The 23,321-nt window shown below is 39.5% G+C and overlaps 1 protein-coding gene across 1 annotated transcript in view; it reads left to right on the forward strand.

The window, feature by feature from the left end:
- Positions 1 to 23,321, forward strand: part of LOC121315143 (gamma-aminobutyric acid type B receptor subunit 2-like) — a 270,582-nt gene that overhangs the window by 160,322 nt on the left and 86,939 nt on the right. The window contains exons 5-8 of the mRNA XM_041249098.1: positions 4,272 to 4,337; positions 7,896 to 8,084; positions 8,780 to 9,019; positions 16,103 to 16,163. Of these exons, the coding sequence (XP_041105032.1) occupies positions 4,272 to 4,337; positions 7,896 to 8,084; positions 8,780 to 9,019; positions 16,103 to 16,163 (556 nt within the window). The remainder of the gene's footprint in view (positions 1 to 4,271; positions 4,338 to 7,895; positions 8,085 to 8,779; positions 9,020 to 16,102; positions 16,164 to 23,321) is intronic.

Raw genomic sequence — 23,321 nt, forward strand, 5'->3', positions numbered from 1 at the left:
CCTGGTCAGCATCAGCTGATGCTGTAGCCCGGCAACAGGCTCACTGCTGGTGGGCTGATGCTGGGCTGTGTCGCCTGGTTCCAGTCGCTCTGTCTCTTCCACCTGCGCTCTCTGAACCACCCCGGACCCCTCCCTGTTGCCACTGCCACTTGACCTTCTTCTGTGTTTAAATGGGGCCATGCATGTTTGAGGTGCCCCTGTTCCCCCTGTTTTTGACTCAAGAAAACAACCATGCTTTGTTCATTCGTGAGGGACATTTTATATTTCCAAACCCAACTGACTTTCCCACCGCCAACAACACATCTTCCAGGGAGAAATCGGGGTCCCCCCTGTACCACCCAATTCTTTATATATTTTATTTAAACTATTTTAAAGTTATTGATATATCTCACTGGTCACACAGTTCACCGCTCCTTGCTCACAGGCCCCTCCCAAAATCGAGAGAGAGAGAGAGAAACTCCTCCATTTATAATGAAACTCATTGGGATAGTGCCAGACTTGGGTGAGGGATGTCTGCTTATTATTTGTGGTGCGTAGTTGTTTTGTTTAGCCTTTTTATTTTGGCTCTGTGAGCTGTGTTTTTGTTAAACATATTTTATTTATAAAATAAAATACTTGCAGCTCTTAAGTTCTGAGTCTCCTTTCTGCCTCCTGACCCCACCTTGCTTTGGCCCTCATGTCGTGTTTATTTGCCCATGTGTTTTAAGAACATAAAAAAGTTTACAGACAAGAGGAGGCCATTCGGCCCATCTTGCACGTTTGGTTGTTAGTAGCTTATTGATCCCAAAATCTTATCAAGCAGCTTCTTGAAGGATCCCAAGGTGTCAGCTTCAACAACATTACTGGGGAGTTGATTCCAGACCCTCACGATTCTCTGTGTAAAAAAAGTGCCTCCTATTTTCTGTTCTGAATGCTCCTTTGTCTAATCTCCATTTGTGACCCCTGGTCCTTGTTTCTTTTTTCAGGTCGAAGAAGTCCCTTGGGTCGACATTGTCAATACCTTTTAGAATTTTGAATGTTTGAATTAGGTCACCTGAATAGATTCAATTCTTTTAGCCTGTCTGCATATGACATGCCTTTTAAACACGGAATAATTCTGGTCGCTCTTCTTTGCACTCTTTCAAAAGCAGCAATATCCTTTTTGTAGCAAGGTGACCAGAACTGAACACAATATTCAAGATGAGGTCTTATTAATGCATTGTACAGTTTTAACATTACTTCCCTTGATTTAAATTCAACACTTTTCATAATGTATCCGAGCATCTTGTTGGCCTTTTTTATAGCTTCCCCACATTGTCTAGATGAAGACATTTCTGAGTCAACAAAAACTCCTAGGTCTTTTTCATAGAGTCCTTCTTTAATTTCAGTATCTCCCATATGATATTTATAATGCACATTGTTATTTCCTGCGTGCAGTACCTTACATTTTTCTCTATTCAATGTAATTTGCCATGTGTCTGCCCAGTTCTGAATCTTGTCTAGATCATTTTGAATGACCTTTGCTGCTTCAACAGTGTTTGCCACTCCTCCTATTTTTGTGTCGTCTGCGAATTTAACAAGTTTGCTTACTATACCAGGATCTAAATCATTAATGTAGATTAGGAATAGCAGAGGACCTAATACTGATCCCTGTGGTACTCCACTGGTTATCACACTCCATTCTGAGGTTTCTCCTCTAATCAGTACTTTCTGTTTTCTACATGTTAACCACTCCCTAATCCATGTACATGTGTTTCCTTAATCCCTACTGCCTTCAGTTTGAGAATTAATCTTTTATGCGGGACTTTGTGAAAAGCTTTTGTTTGTTTTCATTAAAGTTAAAGATAAAGTGTGCAGCGGTGCTTTGCTGCAGTCTCTAATTCATGCCAGTAATATCTTGGGCCATGACGCTATCCTGTCACAGTATGAATATTTTATATCCATCTTCATGTAAACTTCTTAAAAGTGTTAAATCAGGGCTTTCTTAAGTCAACTGATTCAGAATAGTAACAGATCTAAATGGCATTTATAAATATATAAAAAAAAAAAAATTGGACCAAACTTGGAATTTGACCTACTTTTAAATACAAAATATAAAAGAGACTTACACTCAAATTCAAATTAAAAGTGCTTTATTAGCATGACTAGTTTAGGTATTGCCAAAGCATTGTCATCAATTTACACATAAACAATCAACAGTTATAGTTGCACTCATTGTTACAGATGTTGTTTTCACAACCCCCCCCCCCCCCCCCCCCCCCCCCCCCCAAAAAAAAAAAAAAAAAAAAGTAAAGCAGGGGTGTCCGATCACGATACTGCAGGGTGTAACAGGCACAATTATATAATATACTACTTCAGAGTCGGGGTGGATGTTTAATTGAAATAATTTTGAGCAGTTTTGAACAAAGATCAGGAGTGGAAGGACCAACTTCAGACACCCCTGTTTTAAAGAATTTAAACAGTGGCTGTATTTAAATCATCTCCTATTTAGATTAATTGTACAGACTGTTATGGGTCCTCAGAGGTTTTTATTCAGGTGTCTCTGGCTTAGTGCTGGCATTTCTAGAGGCACTAAGCAGGATTCTGTTTAACATTTCTGCACAGCTACAGAAAAGCAAAAAGTAAAAAGCACTGATATTTAATCGTCTTGCTATGATTTAGTGAGTGCCTTGAATGCTGTCTAGATATTTTAAAGCCTATAATCATCACAGTGTTTCTTTTTCCCCTCTGCAAATTGAGAAAAAAAGTACATAGATGTATTATCTTTTTTTTTTTTTAATTTACAAATGAGACATGGGTGAATCATACCAGAAGAGTCTGAACTAAGTGATGTTAATCATATCAAATTGAATATGTTTAAATGGACGAGCCCGTGTAGAATTATTTTAAAATTCAATGCAAATGCTGTGTTGTACATAATGGTTTTTTAATATATATTTTTTTCCAAATGAGGTGCAGTAACTCAGTTGGATGTGGTTAAAAGCATTACAGAACAGACTGAATTAAGAAATCACCACAAACTATGTATAGAAAGTACTACACTTTAAATATAGACCCAGCTAAAGCAGAAAGCTTCCCATATCAGAACAGAGAAGGCCAGATAGCTTTTTAATGTGCAAGGCTCCTGCTTTTTGGATTCAGTTGCCATTAGATATTTAAAATGCAGCTTACCTACGTATAGTAAATTTAAATAGCTGATTAGAAAATATTTAATTGACTAATAAATATATTTCAGTTAATGAATGGTGTAAAATGTAAATGCATGCGTTTACTCCTTGTTTCCTGGGTCCCTCTTCAAAACAAGTTATGCGAGCCAACGTATTGACAAATTAACAGCATGCTATCAGGTCTATCTTTGAGCACATGTGACTGGAGACCAGGGCTATCAGACTCGAATGCCGGTTTGGCACAATGTTATTATTCAGAAGCTGAACACCATTACGAAGGTATTCCAGATCAAGGAGGCTATTTTAACAAATGGAAATAACAACTGTGCAATACTCTATTAAAACCAAGATGAATGTGGCTTGGTTTAACAAAACAACTGCCCCAGTTCTTCCCCCTCACTGCACTCTTTACCTTCACTACACTTTCCCTAAATACCTGCATAGGCTTCACCATAACATTCATACAGTCGTTCAGGTTTGGTTCCCTCACCTCTAACACGAGTCCCTCACTCTTCAGCAGTACCATGTCTTCTCAGGGCCAAACCAAGTACCCCTTCAGGCTACACTTGGACTGCTGCCCTCTCAAGTGTCCCTTCTCGATAGCAGTTCCCAGTGCAAGTTAATTGATGCCATGCTGATTTCATTCATATTGAAACAGAGCCCAACATGCCTAACACACACACACACACACACACACACACACACACACACACACACACACACACACACACACACACACACACACACACACACACACAGACACACACACACACACACACACACACACACACACACACACACACACACACACACACACACACACACACACACACACACACACACACACACACACACACACACACACACACACACACACACACACACACACACACACACACACACACACACACACACACACACACACACACACACACACACACACACACACACACACACACACACACACACACACACACACACACACACACACACACACACACACACACACACACACACACACACACACACACACACACACACACACACACACACACACACACACACACACACACACACACACACACATATATATATATATAATTTGTATTTCTTTGTCTTCTGCAGGATAACGATGTCCGGATTATTATTGGACAGTTTGATGAGAACCTGGCAGCGAAAGTCTTCTGCTGTGTAAGTACAGATACCTGAAATGTACATAATGACATCACTGCTGTTATTGCATTGCTTCAGAACAGCAGCTGAAGTCAAGAGATGGAGCCCTGTGGATGAATGAAAGATGGAAATATCATATATATATTATCTATATATATATATATATCGATATATATAATATATAGGATATTATATATTGATGCACCTGCCTTTTGAAATTATTGTACATTCTTTTTCCACCAAATATAGTGTTTTAAAAAACACTTTAGCTTTCTGTGAGGAACTAAACAAGTTCTTATCATTGATCGTTGAGTTGTTTTCAGACATGATTGCACTGACAGGTGTTTTCACTCTCTTTTGATGAACCTCTGCTCAGTAATTGCCTTCGCATTTGGCATAACAGCCTTTCTGCGACAATAACTCCTAAGTCTTATATTAGGCATTTCAGTGATGACTTCTAGAAGTACGGCAGATGCACGCATTTAGCAAAACTACGTATGTATCATTATCTTTAAAATGTATTGTAGCAAGACAGGGAGGAGGTTAAAACTCCTTCCGCCAAAAACACGTGCAAATGTGCTTGGATTGTTTGGTTAATTCTATTGGCAGCTGGCAATTATTGTAAACTGGTGCCAGCTGCCTATGTCTGTTTCTGTGGGGAATATAATCCCCACAGCTAAATCATTCGTGGCTGCTGAGTAGAAGGAAGCAGAAAGGTGTGTGCCCTGCTGCAGAGCAGTCACAAGAGTTACTGTGTGTACTCATGTGTATTTTCTTAAACTTTATGTTTGGTTTTTGTGTCGGGCAAACAGCTTAGTTGTTGCTGAAAGTTCAATTAGCACTCCTCAGGAGTTAGGTGTTTATTTTGTTTTTGTTTATTTTGTGTTATTAAAAGTGTGTAAGTGCCAAAACTTCAATTCTACGTATCGGGTCAATGTTCTTAAAGGGGCAAACAGACACGAGTGAGTAAAGCTTGGTTACATATGGTAGCAGCGTGTGTGGGCGCCCCTATAAACCCAAAAATAAAATAAATAGAAGATTTAAAGGAATTGATTGAGAGGATTAAAAGAAATATTACGGCACAAGACAAAAGCAACTGCAGACAGCAAGAGGAGAACGAGAGGCAAAGACGGGTTGGCAAGAGAAGTCCAGCTGTCTCCAGCCACAGAGGGAGAAGCCCCACTGTCTCCTGAGCCAGAGGAGGTGGAGTTGTTGCCATCTCCAGAGCCACGAGATGCAATCAAGGGGAAGAAGGTGAAGAGCACACCTCCACCACAGCTCCAGCTTCCAACCCTGAAAGCTTGCCCGGCTCCGGTCAGTGTGGTCTCTTGCACCGGGACACCCTGCTGAAGGTTCTGGACCTCCCCTCACTGGACCTAGAGCCCAGGAGTGTGCTCCACCAGGCACAGCTCCTCACCTGGTCCCCCACTGCGCTTTCCCTGCAACCCCAGACGTCGCATCATGTTCAGCAGACAAAACTTGGCCTCCCCCCTGCCTGTTCCCACTCATGCATCATTTTAATAAGCAGTTTTTAAACTATAAATAGCCTGGCTAAACGATGGTCGGGAGTTCAGTTCGAAGCCACAGAGAAGCAAACCAAGTGTGAGGAGGAGAGCGGGTCGGGAGAGGGGAAGCGGTTTGGCTGCCGGAGCGGGGCTCAAGTGTTTTGTCTCCCAGAGAAAGCTGCAGCTCCTCTCGCAACAAAAAACTAAATACATTAGGAAATCTAACCATGAAATAGGCCTAATATTTATTTAGTTATAAAACAAATGCTGAATAAGATGTCTGATATAAATTGCCAGCGGTCACATATAATATATATATATATATATCTATATATATACTTGTGTGTGTCAATATCTAACAAAGATGTCATTGCTATAATTAAAAAACAATCCTGCAGTTAGCACACTTCTCTTAATCATTGTACAGATGTTGTGATCTTTCTGTTCTGCTCTTTTAATTCTGGATCCCCCAGTGGTGGACGTCTGAGTAATATATAGAGGATACAGCTCTATCTGTCAAAGAGGATTCCATCATAGTACCAATAATGAAGTTAGGAGATGAGGAGGATGATTCTGTTTCCAACAAAAACAAGTTAAAACATCAACTACACTTGCGGGTGTTTCCACAATAAATCATTGGATAAATACGCTATCCACACTACGCAATCGACACCCATTTAAACCATGTGATTGCCATTCACTTTTTTAACATTCACGCAGTTGCAGACCATAGAGAATGAGTTGGGACTTACTCAGGCATCATGTCTGAAAGGTCTGACAGGATTTTAGCACTCCAGCAATCAGTAAGGTACAATGATCAGATCGCTAAAAAAGAAAATAGCAAATCAGGAATATAAAGTGTTCCAGAAGTATTATGTTTTGTTACAAAAACTAACAAATCTAACTATGGATGGCAACACTGCTCAGCTTCTAAATTCACATTTTGCTGTGAAACACTTGTTTGAAATAAGGAGAAATACTGGGTAATCCAAATTATTGTTTTAACATGCTGGCCAGAACACCTTAAAGAGTTAATCACAAGTATATTCTCTATATTATAAAAAATAGTCTAATGTATTAACAACATTGAAGCAGATGTCTGCAAAAAAAAGTGAAGGTTTTTAGCACCTGCTTTTATCAAGGGGGTAATTACTGGCTTCCCTGTCTAAAGCACTGCTCTATGCACTATGTGTCATGATAACATCACATGGGTGGGCGACAAGTATTAAAGTTTCCAGATTCCAGTGGACCGTAATTAATACATAACCAGCTGGACAGTTTGTGCTAAATTACAAATACTGTACAGTACTGTGATGTACTGTGAAGTTGAAGTTCTGGGTAATGTGTACCACAAATCAATTACACCAGTATCACATTATCAGCCATTGACCCTTTATTATAAACGGTTATAGCATCAACTCAGTCAGACCTCTGACATTTTTTATTTATTTATTTTTAACAATCTGAATACTTTGTTGTTAATAATGTGCAAGTCTATATTCAATTTGAAGTATAGCTCTATTTTATTATGTTTAATATTACTGAAAGAATCTCTTAACTTTTAATAAAAAAAGACCATATGTAATAACATGTGAATCAATAGACAGAAATTATGAATATCCTGTATTAACAGGCAGCAATACTTTTTGAAAATGACCTGCAATTAACTGGATTGTTTGGTAAACTCTGTTCTTTATTTAATACCCTTTTCCTGTAATATCTGTTATTCCCGCTGCCACAGAATACTTATTTCATAACTTGTATCAATATGTTGCAAATTCAGCTTGGAGGCCTTTTGCACTATTTGGGGTTTGATTGATTAAAAATAAATCAAAATAAACCCTAACTATTTAACAAGCCCTATATATCTAAATCACCTACTGAATTATCCAAATTGGGAATATACATATAGTATGGCAGCATTTAAATGAGTGTTTTTTTTAATGTTAAAGTTCAACTGGGTTAATTTCTAATTGCATTTCTGTGCAGCTGCTCTAAACGAGCTGCAATGTAGTACTTACAAAAGTGAGCTGTGTGTAACCTGAGCTTTATATTCTCTGTGTCTCTTCAGGTGTATAACCTGAACATGTATGGGAGTAAGTACCAGTGGGTTATTCCAGGCTGGTATCAGGGGAACTGGTGGGAGCAGGCCAACTCCACCAACTGCACCACCAAGAAACTTCTCACAGCTATGGAGGGCTACATCAGTGTGGATTTTGAACCGCTCAGCACCAAACAGACCAGAGGAGTATCAGGGAGGGTGGGTAGCATCCAACAGGGAACTCAGTTCACTATTGGGAATTGGATTGATGGCACTGTTTCTTTAACAAAGGTTTAAAGCATCTCATTGTTTTACATGCAGTTTAAGCATCTTGTTGTTTTACATGCAGTTTCTGCTCGTAATACAGTCAGTATGCACATTAAGAAATACCATGCAACATTTGCAAACAAGCAATCACTTAACATGTGTAATTAGGAATAAGGTTAATATAAGAATATAGTCGGAACTTTGTAGTTATGTATCACGTTGTAAAGTTAAACCTGTGTGTAACCTACACTTGTTGTCACTGCTATAATAAGCTGTTCATTTCAAATAAACTGGTTTTATGGTACACATTTCTATTTCAGTAATTTTTGTAACACATGTTTATAGAAAAATTAAGGGTTGTCCCTTTAGAGTTTTTTCTTAGAAGTGTAACCCTGATATTTTATAAATCTGTGGTTCACCAGGGTTTGGGGTTATAGCAGAGCCTTTCCTTTCAAACTACATCAACAAACATATACACTACTACCTTCTTAAACAGGCACTGTGGATTATAATGTAGCTCCCATTTGCCCCATAATGCAATTTCACAAGCACTTGCATCTTTAAAAGAAAACAATAACTAATAGCACAGTCTCTCCACTATGACTCCCAACATTACAAAGTTTTTTTTTTTTTTTTTTTTTCTGTAGACGCCACAAGAGTACGAGGCAGAGTATAACAGGAGGAGGCTGCAGAAAGGCCTGGAGTCCAGTAAATTTCACGGCTTTGCTTATGATGGGATCTGGGTGATAGCCAAGACGTTGACAAGAGTCATGGCAATTCTGAGACAGAAAGGACACAAGAAGATCCAAGACTATGACTACACCAACAAGGAGCTCGGAGAGATCGTTCTGGATGTCATGAATGAGACGAACTTTCTTGGTGTGACAGTAAGTACACTTTTTTAGATAGGAGCTGTTTTGGATGGCTACATGCATAAGATTGTTTGACAATGGCTGATCAAAGGTGTATTGTTTTCCAATCAGCTTTGTAAGGTATTTATGTTGGAATTAACTCACTTAAAAAAAAAAAAAAAAAAAAACTAGTAGAGTTTCTTCTCTGCAATGTGTTTTAAAAAAATGTTTTAGGTATTTCTTAAATGTATAAACAGTAAAATATTTTGCATGTCTGTAAGCAATCAGTAAATCATGGTGATAAGCTGGTTTAAGAGGAAGAGGGAAGAGTACTGAGATACAGAAAAGCAAGGATAATATTGCGGGTAAGTGAGAGGGCCCAAGCAGTGATGATGCAGAACCCTGCTGTCACAGTGTGGAGTGTCCCATGCTGTAGGTGCCTCACTCTCTGTGCTCTTTCACCTCTTGTGTGAGGCTGCTGTAACAGGAGTAACATCATGCCCTGTGTCAGGCCCTGTAATGCCGGGAACAACTAGAAGGCATCTATCAATCTGCTTTTATTATATATTTAATTAAAACTACTATATGTATGTTAAAAACCTATAGACCCGGCCACACACATACACAAAAACCCTTAACATCTGCTGCTTGGATTACAATGGAAACAGTAATAGGAGAAACAGCACTTCATTTGCACAAATAACACACAAGCGATTTGAATATGAAAGTAAGCTTCATTAAAATTCGGCAAGTGCCTGGGTAGCAAAGAAAACAAGATGTGCAAGTCCAAACAAAAAAAAATCTCTGTAGTCTTATTTGCACTAAGAACCAGGCTGGCCTTCTCATGTTCAGCTTGGAGATAATACAACTCAAAGAACAGTGGTCAGAATGAAAACAGATGAAGGGGGCTTGATTGACTAGTGCATTCAACTTATCATTTCTGGAGCCATTGTATTTATTTATGTTTTTTGGTAAATGCATAGGAAAATGCATTCTAATGAGTAAGGGTTTTCACTTCAACCCTGAATCTGATTTACCATGATCTCGATCCACATTGTTTTGTGTATTACTGAATAATTTAGTCACAAGACACAGGATTGTTCAACAAGAGGCCACATAGATATTTCTTTGTTTAGTCCCCGATGTTTAACTGCAGGAGGATACTTTTCTTATCTGACTGAGTATCTCAATAGCTGGAAGCCTAATTGCCACTGTAACAGGGCAGAGGCTGAGTGTGATCTGGCGACCCCGCACACCGCAAGCTTGTGTCTTAACCACAATACAAATAATCTGGGCTCATTGGTATTCATGGTTTTAGAGATTTTAACCTCATCTCACTGACAGGGGATGACAATCTGTAACGGCAGTGTATCACTCAACACTGCCTGTTACACTAGCTTTGTGGAGCAGACAGCAAAAAAAAAAATCATCATGCAAATCTGTATGCAAACTGCTCTTTTCCATGGCCAAAACCTTGATCTCCTGTGCTCTGTCTTATTCCAGTAATATCCAATCGTACCCTGAACTGCTATCCAGTCCAGCCAGATCGTCTGTGCCTCAATATAGTGACGATTCTGTCAATCAGCTGAATTTACAGTACAGGGGGAAGTCTTGATGCAAAAGAGAGAGGTGATGACTGAACATATAATGTGTAGGTCTGTCCCACCAGTTAGAATCTGAGCTCTAAAATGTAAGGCTTCAGTCAATGGTGCAATGCTGTATTTGTATAAATCTTTTTTTATTATTCAAAAGCACAACATCTATAAAAAATGTGACACTGCCAGCCTTCAGCAGCATGTCTTTCAGTAAAAATAGGAGTTACAGGTGTGCAAGTAAATATTTTAATATCAGATCACCAGCCTGTCAAGCATTATTTCCATCTGCCTCTTCACTCTGGAGATTCTTTGACAGTTTCTGCCATTAATCTGTGCATCTATTCATAGGGGGAAAGTATTGACTTAAAATTCTCACTTCATTAATTTCAATCTATATTCCCATATACATTTGGTTTAGTAGGTTTTACTGCTCTTAGTCTTTGAGGTAAATTCCCTTGTCAATGTAATTCTGGTTGAGTCAGAATTCCTAGGGAATATCTGCTTAGGCAAGTGAATGGGCTCAGATACTGGCTCATGTAGAATAGAGAGATTCGTACTGAAACACACATGAAGCCCCTTTGTATGTTGAATTGTAACAGGTAAAAAAAAAAAAAAAAAAAGATGCCGTTTAAGCTTCAATTGATTTTCTCTATCAAATTATTGCATTGATGCACATTTTCAAGATATCCTCTAAACAGTACATTCCCAATCATGTCCATTTATTTTTGCCTGTACCACTGCATACAGTACTGTGCAATGCATAATGAATCGCTCATGTTTAAATGATAGTACCATAAATAATAACTGGAAGATTTGTAAAATTTAAAGACCTTCAGCATGTGGTATTAGGGTAATATTCATTATTGCTTGCAAACTACAGCCTGGGAATGGATGATCTTGCACTGTACAGTGGCTGTGAAAAATGACTGAGCTGTGTAGTTGTCTGAGGCAAAACCACCTCTCTCTCTCTCTCTCTCTCTCTCTCTCTCTCTCTCTCTCTCTCTCTCTCTCTCTCTCTCTCTCTCTCTCTCTCTCTCTCTCTCTCTCTCTCTCTCTCTCTCTCCTCTCTCTCTCCTCTCTCTCTCTCTCTCTCTCTCTCTCTCCCCTTAGTTCCTGGCTCATCTATGTGTCAGACATCACACAGGTAGTGTAGGCTCAGCAGACACAAGGCAGGGGCAGTGTGCAAGAGATTTGTTTGTGAAAAGGAACAATGATCTGCCTGCCACTGATTGTAGCCCCTGTCTTAGGTTTTCAAGGATGTTACATTAAGACAATGGCAGATTAACGCAAGCTGCTGTCTCTTTACTGCCCAAGGCCAAGCCTTTTAATGAAACCTCAGGACTGGTTGGTGTAGGGGTATGTCTTCAAAGAGACATGGTTGATTAGATACTAGAAGACAATGAAGGCAATTGTCAGTTTTTAGAAAAGCAGACATCCTGCCTCTGTAAACACACCTGCCCAAGCTGGTGTGTTGCAAATCTATGGCCCTTTTGACAGAATGACTGAGTGTTTTCCAGTCTGGGTGGTAGCTGTTCAGTACTGGTTTATTTGAAGAGATGTAAAAATTACATTTGTGCTTGAAGTTGGTGCATTACTTCGGCTACATCAAAACTCTTATTTGATGCACTATGAAGGCTTTGCTCCAGAATAAACATATTTATTTGGTAAGTAGACTGAGCACATTTCTTTTCAGTGCCCATATCAGTAAACACAATCTTTAAAGTAAAATTAGTTTTTCAGATGCTATTGACCTCCTCTGTAAACCAAGGTCATAAAGGTGAGCTTGTTTTGTTTAATTCGAAATGACTTAAACAAATCAACAGGCAGAAAATATTAATTTGCGGGCACTTAGTACTTAGCAAATTTATATATATGTCTTTAGCTGTGATCACGAAAGATTTTAAAGCTTCAGTTGCAGAAATTGTAATAATAGCTATTAAAGTATGGTATATACGGAATAAGAACATAAGAAGAAGAAAAAGAGAGTTTACAAATGAGAGGAGGCCATTCGGCCTATCTTGCTCGTTTGGTTGTTAGTAGCGTATCCCAGAATCTCATCAAGCAGCTTCTTGAAGGATTCCAGGGTGTCAGCTTCAAAAACATTACTGGGGAGTCGGTTCAAGACTCCCACAGTTCTCTGTGTAAAAAAGTGCCTCTTATTTTCTGTTCTGAATGCCCCTTTATCTAATCTCCATTTGTGACCCAAGTCCCTTGGGTTGACATTATCAATACCTTTTAGAATTTTGAATGCTTAAATCAGATTGCCGTGTGGTCTTCTTTGTTCAAGACTAAATAGATTCAATTCTTTAAGCCTGTCTGCAATTGACATGCCTTTTAGTCGTTCTTCTTTGCACTCTTTCTAGAGCAACAATATCCTTTTTGTAGTGAGGTGACCAGAACTGAACACAATATTCAAGATTTGGTCTTACTAATGCATTATAAAGTTTTAATATTACTTCCCTTGATTTAAATTCAACACTTTTCACTATATATCCGAGCATCTTGTTGGCCTTTTTTTATGGCTTCCCAACATTGTCTAGATGAAGACATTTCTGAGTCAACATAAACTCCTAGATCTTTTTCATAGATTCCTTCTTCAATTTCAGTATCTCCCATATGATATTTATAATGCACATTTTTATTGCCTGCGTGCTACACAGAAATAGCGGTTTCTAAAAAGGTTTGTCTTTATTTAGCTTTCATGGCAGATGCAGGTGCATAATGAAATTAATTAATGATTCTGTGTGCTATGTAGACATATGGCAGAAGTGGAAGCTGTTTAAGAAGTTGTGTTAATGATGCACACATTAGCAGTTTTATTGGGCTGATTAGCATGCTATGAGACACCTGCAGCTGTTAACTGGTAATAACAGTCTGCAGCAGCACGCTGGGATCTCTTACATATTCCCGACAATCCCTTATAAAAGTTTGTCACTGTAAATTTGCATGCTGATGTTGCAGTTTCCCCATGCTTTTACTGTGGTAAACATTTATAATGGTTTTCTTTGCATTTCAGCTGGCCACCTTACACTTAAAGGTAGCTTTAGCTATGGAGACTACAGCTGTATCTGTATCAGCTTATGTTTTTAATGGGATAGCATTATTTAGTTATTTAATGTTTTTTTTCTGTTATTATTATTTCTGTTTCTAAAGAATTTTAAAAAAAGAAGTTAATTACAAATCATACAATAATCAATTAAAGTAAATAAGTACTGTATTTAAAGTACTGCAGTGCTTGAGATACAAAGCAGGCTTCTTGTATAAGAGGTGTACCTGTTATATAATGTGCTCCTCTAGTATATTACTCTAGCAAAAAAACATACTATACAACATATAATAGCTAGTATACTGCCACCTTGAATATAGCATGTTAAAATGATCTGAATATTTGTAAATATGATGTTTTAACGAATCACAAGGCAGATTTTACATTGAGCTTTGCAGTATTTCTATTTGTAAGTGTGACACCACTTGTAGCGAGGAAGATTAGGAAGGAGTTAGGATATTTATACTGGTACAATCTAGGTGAGGCTCTCAACACTTCCCATAATGAAATACCCAGTTCCCTTCAGTCTAACATTGATTATTTCATGTTGTACAGCGTTTTTATTTCGCCTGTAAATACAAAGTAAATGGCTTATTTTTTATTAATGTGTTCAAAGTGAGTAATCCAACTTTGAGTGTTTTGAATGATTGTAACTAGCATGATTGAATGCAATTAATGACCTAAGTGCTAGAGTCAGTCCCAACTGTCTAAATGATATCATAGATTTAGACAGGTCAGGTCAGAGAGTGCATGAAGCAACAGCATCTGTCTTTGTTAATAAATATGTCCTACCTGTCTTCTCATATGGTCAGACAATCTGGGGACTGTTCATAAACCTTATGGCGGAGCATGAAGGGTCATCAACAAATAGCAATACCACAGGCATCATTGTGTTAGGCCTCCTAATCATGACATTGCATGATGTTGCATCTCCCTATGAAAGCAGCATTTAATAGGGCTCCTCTTAAGGCTCACACTCAGTCTAGCGCTCTGGTGGGGTTCTATTCTCTGGTGGGGTTCTAATACCTGCAAAACAGAAAATACATTTAAAATGTGTTTTCACCTGAGAGTGAAAATAGTCTTAATGATCTTCAGCTAAATATGAAGTCTGTGAGATTGTTATCAAAGTGAAATCCCTAAGTTTATCCCACAATCTCTTGTATCAAACCACAGAAGATATCTGGGACAACTATAAAGCACTGCTGTAGAGGTCCAGGGGCAGCAACATGCTGCTTTGGTTTCACTAACCCGCAATTATGTATGTTAATGTACTTCCGCTGTGCAGATTTATTGTGTGGAGAACACAGAATGAAATAAACACAAGAGGAGAGAGTTTCCATCCAGCGTGCTGCAGACTTCAAAGATTTCTGGCTTTTGAAATTGAAATGGATGCAAAATTACCTGCCCTGGTGTTTTAACAAATTTCCTTGTCTGTATCTCTCCCTCATTATGCAGTGTTTAATATTCACACAATTAAGTCAAATTAATAAATTAGCAGACTGGGTAGTTTCGGCACGGGTTTACTTCTGTTGTTGGTCAAAAGGGAGATGAGTTTGGTGATCTGATCTATCATAGTAGTCCACATCCAAAAGCCGCACATCTTGGAGTCCATATTTTTAAAAAAAAGGTGCTAAAGATTACATAAACATAGAGACTGAACTGCACCCTCACCAAACTTGCAGGGCTTGAAGCTCATACTTTATCACATTGCTGTGCAAAAGTCTTAGACATATTGCATTTTTCTACTCTGATGCATTATGAGCATCAACAATTTACTCAAAGCATCCACCAGTGTTTTCTACTATTATAACAACCTTGACTTGCATAAAGAAGGAAAAACATTGAATGAAATGGCTTACATCACTTGATTTTCAAGGTGTGGTATCTGAAGCATAATCAACAAGTACAGAGAAACATCATCTGTAATTGACAAACCCAGGACTGGAAGACCCAAAAAGCGGTCTAACAAGGTTGAGCAATACTTGAAGATAATATCTTTAAGGAATAGAAAGAAGACAGACGTGGAATTGACAGCAGAACTGACAGAAGGAACAGGTGTTGTTGTCCACCCATCAACAGTCCAGAGCATCTTCGACCATTGTTCCACAGTCTAATTTCTGTGTACTTGTGTATATTTGAGCCTTTTAGTCTTTTTCCCCTTTCTTAACAGAGGTATTCTTACTGCAACACATCCTTTAAGTCCTGATTTCAAGAGTGACCTACGTACTGTTAATGGATGGACAATGACATCTGTGCCTTCTGCTGCACAGTTTAGTTTCGAACAAAATTTTTATTATTATTATTATTATTATTATTATTATTATTATTATTATTATTATTATTATTGGTGTGATTTAACATGCTATGGAGTCAAAATCAAGTATTTCATCAGTTTTAGAGAGGCTGAAGGTGAATCTTGAGTATATTTGTACTGGTATTTGTGGTATGTCTATCATATTCTTCTTTTTATCTTCCCAGGGCCAGGTTATTTTTCGTAATGGAGAACGGATGGGGACCATCAGATTTAACCAGTTTCAAGGTAAGCATGCTTTAACTGTTATGGAACTTGCTACTTAAATTAATTTAAAAGAACAATGCTATTTCTGTTAATTAATGAATGTCAGAAAAGAAAAGTGAAGATCAGGGAAAAGGGTAAGATAAATAAAGTGAAGGATTATGTCTTTTAGTCCAGCCTTGATGTTTTTATTTTGTTTTAGATCTTAATCTGGCAGAGAAACTGTTATTTCTTCAGTTCCCTGTCATTTTGTTTTCTTGAAAACCCCCATACCAAGCTATAGCCTGGGAATGGATGATCTTGCACTGTACAGTAGCTGTGAAAAATGACTAAGCCTTGTAGTTGCCTGAGGCAAACCACCCCCCCACCTCTCTCTCTCTCTCTCTCTCTCTCTCTCTCTCTCTCTCTCTCTCTCTCTCTCTCTCTCTCTCTGATCTTACACTGATGTGTGACTGGGCAGAAAATAACTGGCATCACTTTTGACACATTGCTGGTGAAGAAGGGATAGCCCTAAATAATTATTAGAAAGAGGTGCTGTCCCTTTTGCAAAGACAGACATTAATCTCCTTTACAGGAACTGTAACTGCTACCGCTGTCCTGAAGAAACCCTGGGTTTTTCAAATACTGTATCATGTTCAAAATTACACAATAGCAAATGTTGCATATATAAAGTAGTTTGATTGTCTCAGTGTCAGATTGGCAAGAGTGACACCTACAGTACCACCAGATTATTATTATTTTAAGTAACCTAATTAGTACATGTACATCCTTGTTGATGCATTGGTTATGCTTTATATTACCGTAATATAATACACACTAATAACTATAAATATTGATTAAGTTAAGGTTGGTTTATCTACTCTATGTGTATTTATGATGAGGAGGCTGCATGGCAGGCCTGCAGAGTGAAAAGAAGCTGACAGCGCACGTTTCGGAGGACACATGTCCGTCATCGTCTCTTCAGAGTCAGGGTGGGGGTGGCAGCGGTGGACCGGGTTGAAATAAAAAAAAATTTTAAATTGGGGAAAAAAATCAGAAAAAAAAGAAAGTTTACAAACGAGAGGAGGCCATTCAGCCCATCTTGCTCGTTTGGTTGTTAGTAGCTTATTGATCCCAGAATCTCATCAATCAGCTTCTTGAAGGATCCTAGGGTGTTTTGAAGGATCCCAGGTTGTCTTCTTGAAGGATCCCAGGGTGTCTTCTTGAAGGATCCCAGGTTGTCTTCTTGAAGGATCCCAGGGTGTCTTCTTGAAGGATCCCAGGGTGTTAGCTTTAACAACATTACTGGGGAATAGTCAAGATGGGAGGACCCATTAGAAAACCTTCTTCAGGTGATTAGAAGGGATTAGAAGAGTACATACATGTGAAAGCTAGAATGTAGGCCAAGATAATGAAATGTGAATATAACTGGAGTATGTCTAATAATCCACACAGGTCCCCTATACAGCAGTGCAAACTTTTTTTTAGATCTGAGTTTTCTAAAGCAGGGTTTCTCAAACCAAAAATGTTGGTGGTCGCATTTGAGAATCATGAATCTAAAGGCTTCCTTAATTGTGTGGAATTCTTAGATAAAGTATGATTCTATTACACCTCAGCCAACACAAGTTACAGCAGGTTGCTCTGTGATGGGTGTGTGTCGACTAAATCATTCACAGAAACAGTCTTGACGATGCTTTTGTCAATGTTGGTACTTGACAAATAAGTTGGCTAAAACATTTGCCTGCTTGACTCAGTATTCCTTTACCTCAGTATTCAAGCTAGGCTCATACTCTCAACAGTCATAATTACATCTCTTTGGTCCCTGGTTCTATACTCTGAGATCCATCTGTTTATGTAAATTACAGAGGGGTGATGGGGGGGGGGGGGGGGGGGTAGGGTTAGGGTTAGGGTTATCTAGCAGAAATTCACCAATACCTGAGAAAAATAGTATTTCAGTAATCGCATTTCATACAGCACCACATTGCTAATCTAGTAGCGGTACCACAGTACCTTACTCATAAACACATTACGTTTAAAAGCAGTACACTGGCCTTCTCTTTTTTGCCATACAGCACTGTCACAGAATGAAAACAGATTATTCAGTGACAGTAAAAACAAATCTCCAAGATATGATATCGTTATGCATGCATTTTCTATGCCATATCTATGAGAAAGATCAGACTGTCTAACACAGTCCTCTCAGCTTTAACCTGTAAACGCTATTAATTGGAGAAGGCTGTCACAAGCAGGACGTACTTATAGTGATTTAATACACAGAAGAAAGAGACTTTGAAGGTTTCTTATATAAACAGAATTCTTCATCTGATAGAATTTGTCTGAACATTTTCTTTGTCTGTTACTATGAATCAAGGCATAGAGCAATTGTAGGATGTATATGAAAAGGAAACTTGAGCCATTGAATTAGAGTTGTGACTCATTTTGCAAGGGGATTTGAATGTACCAGAATCCTAGTTCTTTTTCTAATAGATTCATTTTTTTATAGCTGTGCAGCTGGAGCTATGTTATTTGGCACTAGAATTAATTTATTGTGTCTGTACTAGTGATGAGCGATAGTATAAAATACGGTTAATTTCCGATTATTAAATTAAACACCAAAACCGACTATGAAAGATTATTAAACTGCACAATTTGGATCGATTTATTATACTGTGAAACTTCACGTCTTCTTTATGGTCACGCACCATAAAAGTTACTTTCGCATTCCAGCCACTTTCACTCTGGGATCTGTAGTCTAAGAGAACCTCAAGACTCTTACCTCCTGTTAAAGCTCCCATAATGCATACAAAACGGCATCACAAACAAAACATTCAGGGAGCGGGGCGTAGTATCAGAACTTGTCTTTTTAAATACTTGTCAGAGAAAGAAGGTGAGCGAGTGTTTAAATACTGTAAATTCATAAATACAAACTAGTTGTATTTTCTTTACACATTTATCAATAAACTTAGACCCCGTTCACACTTACTGAGCCGGCCTTGGACCGTCTCTGGGTCGCCCGTTCACAGTTGAGGTTTAGGGGGCCTAAATGCGTTCACATATGTGGCTGAAAAGGAAGCCTAAATTGCGGCGAAGTGCTTGTCGGGAATGTAAACAGTGACGTAAACACTGTAACAATAATTTTTTTTATATTTTTTGTTCGTACTGTACTTATTGCATAAGATATGATAAAGGCGTGTGTTGACAGTGCAGTCGGTTACTGTGGAAAGAAGCGATCGTGTTGGATCATGTGTAAATGCAACAAACAAGGACGTGTACATTACATTAGTCACAATACAGATTATTATATTAATGGTGATATCAATATAGAGATTTACAGTGTTAGCTACAATTTGAAATGTGTGTGTGTGTGTGTGTATATATATATATATATATATATATATATATATATATATATATATATAGTAAGTTTTATCGTTTTAGTGAAAGCTGTACGATGAAGAAATACTTACCATTCATGACTGACCCAGCATCATCATCGTCAAAAGTGTCGGTGTATTCAATGCATTTCCCATTGCTATTTTCCGGGCTGGAGATCGCCGCAGGTCGCATAAAATCCAAGATCCGTGGTGTGTTTATCTCTGGCCTGCTGCTCAGTATTTCTGAGAGTTCACCATTCAAAAGGGCTTATCTGATAGCCCCTTGCACCACAGTGAGAACACTGACATAAAGGAGATAGCTGCTTCTGCATCCAGCGCTCAAAGAATATCACTGACACTTGCAGAGCTTTTTGAGATGTTATAGTAATAAAATAAAGACTTGGCTCGCATTATTATTATCTATAAAGAGGTATGTAAAAAATACAGCGAACAAGGGGTGGGGCTTTTAGGCTGGAGTGTCCTTTTGCGATTCAATACCTTTTAAACCGGTTTTACTCTGGAAAAAAAAATTTAAAACAACGCAATGTGAAAATAAATTGGACCTGAAGTGCATGACAAGTGCTGAATAAATGGAGGTTAATTTCTGCATCATCCCAGTTGATACCTCTTAAAACCGACATTGTTTGAACTACTATGCTCGACCTAGTAGGGGAGTGGTTTGAGCTACATCATCGCATTGATGCGTTAAGGCCGGCCCAGGGCCTGTGTTGTGTTCACACATACTCATTTTTTGAGTGTTCACACAGGAGATAAGCCAGCCCTGGACCGGCTTAAACCGCTAGTGTGAACGGGGTCCTATTAATGACGTTTCATTCTGCAAGAGAAAAGTGTCAGATATTAAATTATATAAATATAGAGTCAGTCCATGTCAGATAAATCACCCTCGAAACCGAAGGTTCATGGATGTTGATATAAAAATGTATTTATGAGTGAGCTACCCAAAGTTATTGTATTGTTTTACTGGGACTTTCACTTGTAGGTATTGTTGACTCGGTTTCTCATTTTAGTTTAGTCAGCGAGGCAGGTTAAATTACAGTTTTTTTGTTAATAACAAACAAAAATATTTTATGTTACTATTTCTTGTATTACGAAAAGGAAATTGACCAATTGACTACTTCTCGTCATAGCAATCCACTGACGTGGCAAGAAAATGTTTGGTTGCTGGTTGCTTACCATAACCCTGGTTCCCTGAAAGAGAAGACGACCACCAACCAATACATTTAGGATATGCCTGCCTTAAGTAGATATTCGCTGAGCATTTTATGTCAGAGCTGCCAATAGGCCCCTCAGTGGAGTGACGTCCTCGGTCCCGCCTGCCAAGGGAATAAGTAGCTGCTCCGCGGAGCCCACTTCCTCTTTTGCATTGAACCCTCGAATGTGAGTGATGTGACCTCTCAAGGTTTGGTGGTCGTCTTCTCTTTGAGGGAACCAAGGTTGCAATAAATAACCTAACATTCCCTTTCAATTTGAAGATGACCACCAACCAATACTTTTGGGGAAAGTATACCAAAGCCATCACTGAGGGAGAGTGAGCAGACAGCATACGAGGAACGCCTTGCTATCGTCAACTAGTGTTTGTGGTGTGCACATACAACCTCAAGGACCCTTGTTCCTAACGAAGGCGTAGAGGGATCTATCACATTAAGTCAGTAGAACCTTGTGAATGTATGCAGAGTAGCCAAGCTAGCTGCAGTACAAATATCAGTCAATGAGGCACATCGAAAGAGAGACAATGACACAGCCACACCTCTGGTAGAATGCTTGATCCAGGGTCCTTTCACCAGAGCTGGTCAGACTGACACAGCGTTTTCTTCCTATCCACATAATCTCTCAATGCCCTCTGATCAAAGGGAGGGGGATGATACTAGTTCCACTGATAGGTTCAAGTGGAAAACCATAATCACATTAGATAGGAAAGCAGGGTTCATGTGTAACGATAACCTGTTTCCATATCTCAAACACACATACAGGAACTGTGCACAGACAGAGCCTGCAGCTCACTGACCCGCTTAGCGGAGGTGATGGCCAATAAAAAGGCTGTCTTCATAGAGAGATATTTTAGCTTTATGGATTGTATAGGCTCAAACAAGGCCTTAGTGAGAGCCTCCAATACCACGTCTAGACTCCACTTTCTAGGGGGACACAGCCACCGAGCACCTTTTAGAAAATGGGTCACCAGAATATGAGCGCCTGGGGAAACTGAGTCTATAGGGACATGGCATGCACATATAGCTGCCATGTACACTTTCAGCATAGAGGGGGACCTGCCCAGTTGTAGCCCATCTTGTAGAAACTGTAAAATAATTGTTATGGGGCAATAGATGTGGTCATGGCCTCTAGTCATACACCACTTTTGAAAATATCTCCACTTGTAAGCATATAGCGTTCTTGTGGAGGAAGCCCTAGTGTTCTGCAGTTTTGCACTAACGACCGTATCTGAGAGCCCTAAGGTGGACAGATGGTTCCGTTCAGGGGCCAGACCCACAGTTGGAGTCTGCCCGGTTCTGGTTGTTGGAGGATGCCTTGTGCCTGACTGAGGAGAACCATGCACAGCTGGATATCCCAGGGCTGGCCCTGCAGGAGCTGGCAAAGGTTTGAAAACCAGATTCTCCTGGGCCATCTGGCCATATCAGTGGGAAAGCGTACAAAAGCAATTTGCCAAGGCAAAGAGATCGACTTGGGCTTTCCTGGAGTAATCCCAAATGTGCTGCACCACCTGAGGGTGGAGTTGCCATTCTGATGGGTGAGGACCCAGACCAACAGCTTCTGTGCCTAGACCAACAGCCGAAAGGCTATGCGGTGTAACCCCGGGGACCGAAGCCCACTCTGGTGGTTATGAGGACACGTCGGTGCAAATGAGGATTCTGGAGCACAGGAGCTCCAATGTGTTTATGTGCAGGGATGTCCAACGGCCTGTCCAGGACTCTCTTATTCCTCTGCCTGCCCAGACCGCACCCCAACCCAGGTTGGATGCACCTGTCGTCACCACTTGACGGCTGTGTATCACTCTGTGATTGAGTGGCTTACAGTGTGCAGGTGTACAGGTGATGCAGGTGTTCCAACAATGTCAGATGCAAAGTTCACGGTTCAAAACAGTTCTTTATTTTCAGATTTCCCAGTTTGCAACCAGTTAAATAATAATGCTGGCTCTACACAATAATGTGTATCACCAGCATATAAACCACTGGGTTCAGTCCCGAAATAACAATACAAAGAATGACACACAATAGAGACACAGTCACTTCTCCAGAGTGCTCTTAGTGCAGACACTGTGCAAGGCAATTATAGTGATAGTAGTGAAGTATAGTCCAGGCTTGATGCTGGCCTGTAGTGACAGCTGTCAGTCCGTGTTAGCCATCTAACAAAGACAAACACAGGCAGCTAGTTTCGACAAACAAACAAAACACTTAACACTCACGATACGCTTTTCACAACTGTGTTTCCTTTCTCTGTCCTTATCATATCTGCAGCAAAGAAACAGATTACATTGTCACATCCCCCATTATACCCTTAGTCATGCCCCCCGCGATAGCTAGTTCAGTCACGTCTCCTCCAATCCATGACTGACACATTGTGTACCGCATTAGGGCGATGACTTTGGGCATTTTGACTCCGCCCCCTTCCTGAACGGCTGACTTCCGACTGACCCTGGAATGAACTGCCAGACCATCCAATATGAGGCACTCTGTCCATAGTGAGCTAGAATTGCATCCATGCACTTTGAAAAGGTGCAGGGGGCTAAGGAGAGGATGAGTCCTTCAAGTCCACTGTTGTAAACCAATCACCCAGCCGGACAGATTGGCGAATG

Source organism: Polyodon spathula, chromosome 4, assembly GCF_017654505.1.
Source record: "Polyodon spathula isolate WHYD16114869_AA chromosome 4, ASM1765450v1, whole genome shotgun sequence".
In the NCBI taxonomy this organism is placed as follows: domain Eukaryota; kingdom Metazoa; phylum Chordata; class Actinopteri; order Acipenseriformes; family Polyodontidae; genus Polyodon; species Polyodon spathula.